The sequence below is a fragment of the Gossypium arboreum genome, chromosome 13 (assembly GCF_025698485.1).
Source record: "Gossypium arboreum isolate Shixiya-1 chromosome 13, ASM2569848v2, whole genome shotgun sequence".
Lineage (NCBI taxonomy): Eukaryota > Viridiplantae > Streptophyta > Magnoliopsida > Malvales > Malvaceae > Gossypium > Gossypium arboreum.
Window position 1 is genome coordinate 6,436,078 of NC_069082.1, and position 5,700 is coordinate 6,441,777.

The 5,700-nt window shown below is 29.7% G+C and overlaps 1 protein-coding gene across 1 annotated transcript; it reads left to right on the forward strand.

The window, feature by feature from the left end:
* The first annotated feature begins 372 nt into the window (after window positions 1-372).
* On the forward strand, window positions 373-3,954 carry LOC108461265 (dolichyl-diphosphooligosaccharide--protein glycosyltransferase 48 kDa subunit-like). The gene is made up of 13 exons (XM_017761055.2): window positions 373-776; window positions 882-1,018; window positions 1,114-1,239; window positions 1,519-1,572; window positions 1,677-1,790; window positions 1,944-1,999; window positions 2,117-2,158; window positions 2,477-2,552; window positions 2,649-2,720; window positions 2,809-2,934; window positions 3,034-3,138; window positions 3,386-3,469; window positions 3,760-3,954. Exons 1-13 carry the CDS (start codon window positions 503-505, stop codon window positions 3,805-3,807), a joined length of 1,314 nt encoding a protein of 437 aa, XP_017616544.1. The 5' UTR covers window positions 373-502; the 3' UTR covers window positions 3,808-3,954.
* The last annotated feature ends 1,746 nt before the right edge of the window (window positions 3,955-5,700 follow it).

Consider the following 5,700-nt stretch of genomic DNA (forward strand, 5'->3'; position numbering starts at 1 on the left):
CATTTTAATCGATGACAAAGTAAAATTACGATATTCTTTTCTCATAAATTTATTTAGTTTATTAAACATATTATGCTAAATTTATTTTAAATTTAGCCTTATTCACTTTTCTTATTGTAAGTTGTAATTAATTTTACTTTTGTCTCTTTATTTATTTATTTTTACTTTTCTAAGATAACCACTAAAGTGAGTTTAATGATTAATCTTTTGTATTTGGTAAATCTATTAAAAGGTAGATAATAATTATAAATTTTAAATTTATTCTATAATCAGAACGAATATTTTTTAACCCAAATCATAATTTAAATTTCGATGGTAAACGCTTTTTAACCGTTGTAAAATCAAGTTTCGACCGAGGGATCCGATTCGGACCATATACTTCTATAACGTACTTCAAGGGCCGGCTCGCTCAGTGGGGAATACTAGTGTGATATTAGATAGTAGATACCTTGAGTCTCCCAAATCCTCAGTTATTTCAACTCTAAAACCCTAATCCCCAAAAATGGGCAAATTTTGGGTGATTTTTGTTGCTTCGATCTCGATCCTTCTTCCATTTCTATGCAATTCTTTCTCTCCCGAGACTCCTACCGATCGCCGAGTCCTGGTTCTCCTCGACGATTTCGCCGTCAAGTCGTCCCACTCCTCATACTTCAACTCTCTCAAATTACGCGGCTTTGACCTTGACTTCAAACTCGCCGACGATCCTAAGATCGCCTTGCAGCGCTACGGCCAGTATCTCTACGATGCCTTGATCCTATTCTGCCCCTCTGTTGAACGTCAGTTATTTCACATTTTAAATGAATTATTGTCATTTGCTCTTCTTTGTTTTGTTAACGCGTTTTTCGTTGAAGTAGTAATTAATATTTTTTTGTTTTAAATAGGATTTGGAGGATCTGTTGATGTTGCTGCCATTATCAATTTTGTTGATTCTGGTCATGATTTAATTATTGCGGCGGATGTTAATGCTTCTGATTTGATCCGGGAAGTTGCCACCGAATGTGGAGTTGATTTCGATGAGGTCAGATGTTGTTTGTATTCTCTAATTTGATGCTTTCGTGTTATGTTATTGCTTAACTTTATTGTGTATAGAATCTTTCCTTGTTCGATGAGTAGGATCCTTCGGCTATGGTTATCGATCACACTGGCTATGCAGTTTCGGAAACAGAAGGAGATCATACTTTGATTGCATCTGATGATTTTATTAAATCTGATGTGATTATAGGAAGCAAGAAAATTGAGGTAAGTATTAATGCCTGCATTTTCAGTCTTACTCTGCTCATTAGGGTATTGGTCTTGATCTGCTAATTCGAGGTTGTTCAGATCATTATAAGGTAGTACATATCAGTTCACTTTTCTTTAGACGTTTTTTAGGTTGTAATGCTTGTTATTTCTCTGATATATGAGCTAGCCACACATTTTACTGGCTTATATTGAATTCTGATAAGTTGTTCGAAGCTCAATGTATGTTATTCAGTGGTTGTGATTACAGTGACAATAGTTTTAATAAATTTGCCACAGGCTCCTGTACTTTTCCAGGGCATTGGCCATTCACTGAATCCTGTCAATAGCTTGGTAAGCTGCCTGCATCCGGTTTCAAAGAATTTAAGGAACATGTATTTCAATTATTAAAACCAGAAGCTTCTTTTTGATCCCTTTAAAATGTGCCCTATGTTTAGGTGTTAAAGGTTCTCTCAGCTTCTCCATCTGCCTATTCAGCTAATCCCTTATCCAAGCTGTCAACTCCACCATCATTGACGGGTTCTGCAATCTCCTTGGTTTCAGTTGTCCAGGTACAAACAACTGTTCATATATCTTCTGCACGTCCAGATCATGTACCTCTGTCTGTTCCATCTTATTTTAAATTAGTTTTGCATGAATAAAAGAATCTTATTTTTCTGTGATGGCTTTTCTTTTTTCTTTTTTTTTTTAATTTTATTTTGTAGGCAAGGAACAATGCACGAATTCTGATTACTGGTTCACTAAGTATGTTCAGCAATCGGTATGTGGTATATTAACATTTCAAGTTAACCGAGCTTCCTTGATGAATTTGTTTCCTTTTGATTTTAAACTTTATAAACATGTCACATGTCTTGATAAATTGTTAAAATATTTTCAGATTTTTTAGATCTGGTGTCCAGAAATCTGGGAGCTCAACCAAGTGAGTGAAATTCTAACTCTCTAAACTTCCCTTTCAATATAAGACCTTGGAAATGTTAAAACAAGTCAGCAGCAACTGATTTTCAATACATAGAAGGAAACAGCTAAAGCTAAACAAGTTTTTAGGTCCTGAAACCATCAACTGAAGTCCATGTTAAACCTTTATCCTTTATATGTATCTTCTTATTCCTTGAAGGAGGGAACCAGATGCATTTCCAAGTTTATACTCAATTTTATGCCTTTGCCCTTGCACTTAAGTGCATGCTAGTTGTTGTTTACTAACTGACGTGCTTGTGAAAAATGTTCTTTCTGATGGCAGATATGAGAAATCAGGTAATGAGCAATTTTTGACCGAACTTAGCAAATGGATTTTCCATGAAAGAGGTCATCTTAAGGTAGGCATATTGATCAACTTTGTCATTGTAAATATCTGTTTCTTGTAAAAAAATTATGGGTATATGTGGTGCTGATTTAACTCATTTTGACTTTAGGCTGTGAATGTAAAACACCACAAAGTCGTAGAAACAGATGAACCTGCTTTGTACAGGATTAATGATGAGTTGGTAATTCTTCCTCCCTGTATGTTTTGTTTAATGTAAAAACCATTTTGCTGAAATTTAACTGAAAAGAAATGGATGTGATTTTATGAAGGAATACTCAGTTGAGATCTATGAGTGGTCTGGAACTAGCTGGGAGCCATACGTTACTGACGATGTCCAAGTCCAGTTTTACATGATGAGCCCCTATATTTTGAAAACTTTGTCGAATGACAAAAAGGTTTTTTATTTGCCTCTTTAGATTATGTAGTTTGTGAAATCACCCTTCTCTTAGTAAGAAGTCATCCACATAAAATACTGGTCCATTCTTGTACTGCAGGGTCTCTATTCTGCGTCATTTAAGGTTCCAGATGTTTATGGTGTTTTCCAGTTCAAGGTTGAGTACCAAAAGCTTGGGTATACAAGCTTATCCCTTTCAAAGCAGGTATTGTATTTTGTTTCTCATGATTCTGGATACGATTTCTCCTTTGAGACTTCTCTTACTAGTTATCTGGAAGAAACTTGCAATAGAAATAGTTCTCAAAAATCAGTATAGGAGAGTGACTGATAGTGATTTATGTCTAGTTATTTTCATCTAACTAATATTGTTTTTCGTAATTGCTTTTGGGGTTTATCACATCTCATGGAATTTTTTATTTACAAATAAACTATCAAAACTTTGAATTTTGCAGATTCCAGTCAGACCATATAGACACAATGAATATGAAAGATTCATACCAACTGCTTATCCCTACTACGGAGCTGCATTTTCTACAGTAAGACTCTTACACTCTCCTTTCAAACTTCTTCTATATGATCCGGATTCAAAAAATAAGTGTCAAATATGGATATATGTTCGTCATAGATATGCCTACTTTTTTGTTTTTTTAAGTTCTTCCATGTATTAGGAGGATCATACTTAATGGTCTGGGTATCTAAATATGTGATGGAGATGAAGCATCAAACATGAGTGCTTTAAGAAAAATGAAGAGTCTTTGGGGTTTCCTCCCTTGAAAGAAATGGCGGGTGATATATTTTAACTTATTGGTATGGGTTTTTGATGCAGATGGCAGGATTCTTCATCTTTTCTTTTGTTCATCTATATAACAAGTAAAGTGTGGCATATCTAGTATGCTTTGCCTTGGACGGTGGGATTACAATTTCAAGCCAACAATGGTAGTCATAAATGTATCGTAGAAATGTTAAGACTTTGAGTTTTAGTTTCAATGATGAAAATCAAACCCTAACAGATCTCCAAAAATGGATTTTGATGCACTATGATTTTGACCCTGGATGTATTTTTGTTTCATTGAAAATAATTTTCGTAAAATGATTTTTGGAAAATAACTTTCGTAAAATGATTTTTAGAAAATGATTTGTTTTTCTGAAAATTTTAATATTTTTTGGTGTTTGAATGAATTTGTGTAAAATATTTTTGTTGTTTGATAAATTTATTAAAATATTTTATAAAAGTTGTTTTTAATTAAATAAATATATATTTGAGATTTTCTTATGTTTTTATTGTTTAATTGAATTTATTTTTATCTATAATTTTAGTTTTTACATTGTTTTTGCATATATAAAAATGACTATTAAGTGAATTTTTTATTTAATAATGTGACATCAACAAAATTGACAAAAAAATTAACGATGTTAATAATTAGACTTGATTTTTAAATTTGAAAATTAAATGGATTAAATTCTTGAAAATAAAAGTAAGAAGATTAAATTATAAATTTGTTAAGTATACATAAACTTATAATATATTTTAACTTTTATATTACAAAATATTTATTATTAATATAGTTATAATTGTAATAAATATTTATTATTAAAATATTAATATTGAATATTTTTGAATAATATTATTTAAAATTATTATTTTAAAATTTATTATTAAAACAAAATTGAAATATTAAATAATTTATTATATGACTAAATATAAATAATTAAATATGTATGTTTAATAATATTAAAAAATATAGTATTTTAAATATTTTAAAAATAAAATAAAATTTATTATCAATATAATAATATTAAGTTTGATTTAATTTAATTTTATATAAAAATAAATATATCTATTGATGAGTTCTTTTTCAAAATTGACTTACGTTTTTAAAAGGTAAGTCATTTTACAGGAAAATGAGCTTATTTTATCTTAACCTGTAAGTTATTTTTCGTTGGTCAAATTTTTGTTAAACAAACACAGAAAAATGTAGAAAATATTTTTTGTAAATTTTTTTACATGTAAACAAACGGACTTTAAAATTAAAAAAAATTTAGCAGCTCTTTTCTTTTTTCTTTTTTGAAAAACAATAGTAATTAAAAATGTAAATAAGTCTATTGATTTGATTTTGGTTGTGTTGGTCACTCAAAGTTCAAATAATTAGGAGAATTTATTTTATTTTATTTCTAAAATGAATTAAGTTACCTTTTTAATGTATTACTTATGCTTTAAAAGTTATGTACATATTTTTAATTGAGTTCATATTCGGTTGTAAAAGGAAGCAATATGCAATTAAGACGTAATTAGGTAGTGATGGTGGGTTTTTGAAAATCTGTTACCATAGAGAAGGATGGTGCCATCAACTTAAAAAGGAGCTTTGTGATGGCATCGATTTATCCTTTTTTCTACAGAAAACTTATTGACATATTTTGATATATTAGAAAAATATTTAATATATGTTCATAAAATATCTTTAAACTAGTCAGAAATATTTATTTCTTGTTTATTTGTTATTAACTTTATTTCTTTTATTATTTATTAAGGGAGTATATTGCACTAGGGATCCAAGGGGGTGCAGAGTGGTTATTCTTGTTATGTATGATTCTTATTTCAGTCAAATTTGAGAAATAATATTCTAGTTAATCTCTGTTTATTTGTTCCAATTAAACACTAATTAGTTTAGATTATTTCATTATTATTTGACCTATGAATTTAGTTTATAAATAAGCTCTTTTACAATTTTAGAAAATACACCCATTAAATATTAGAATTCATAATACA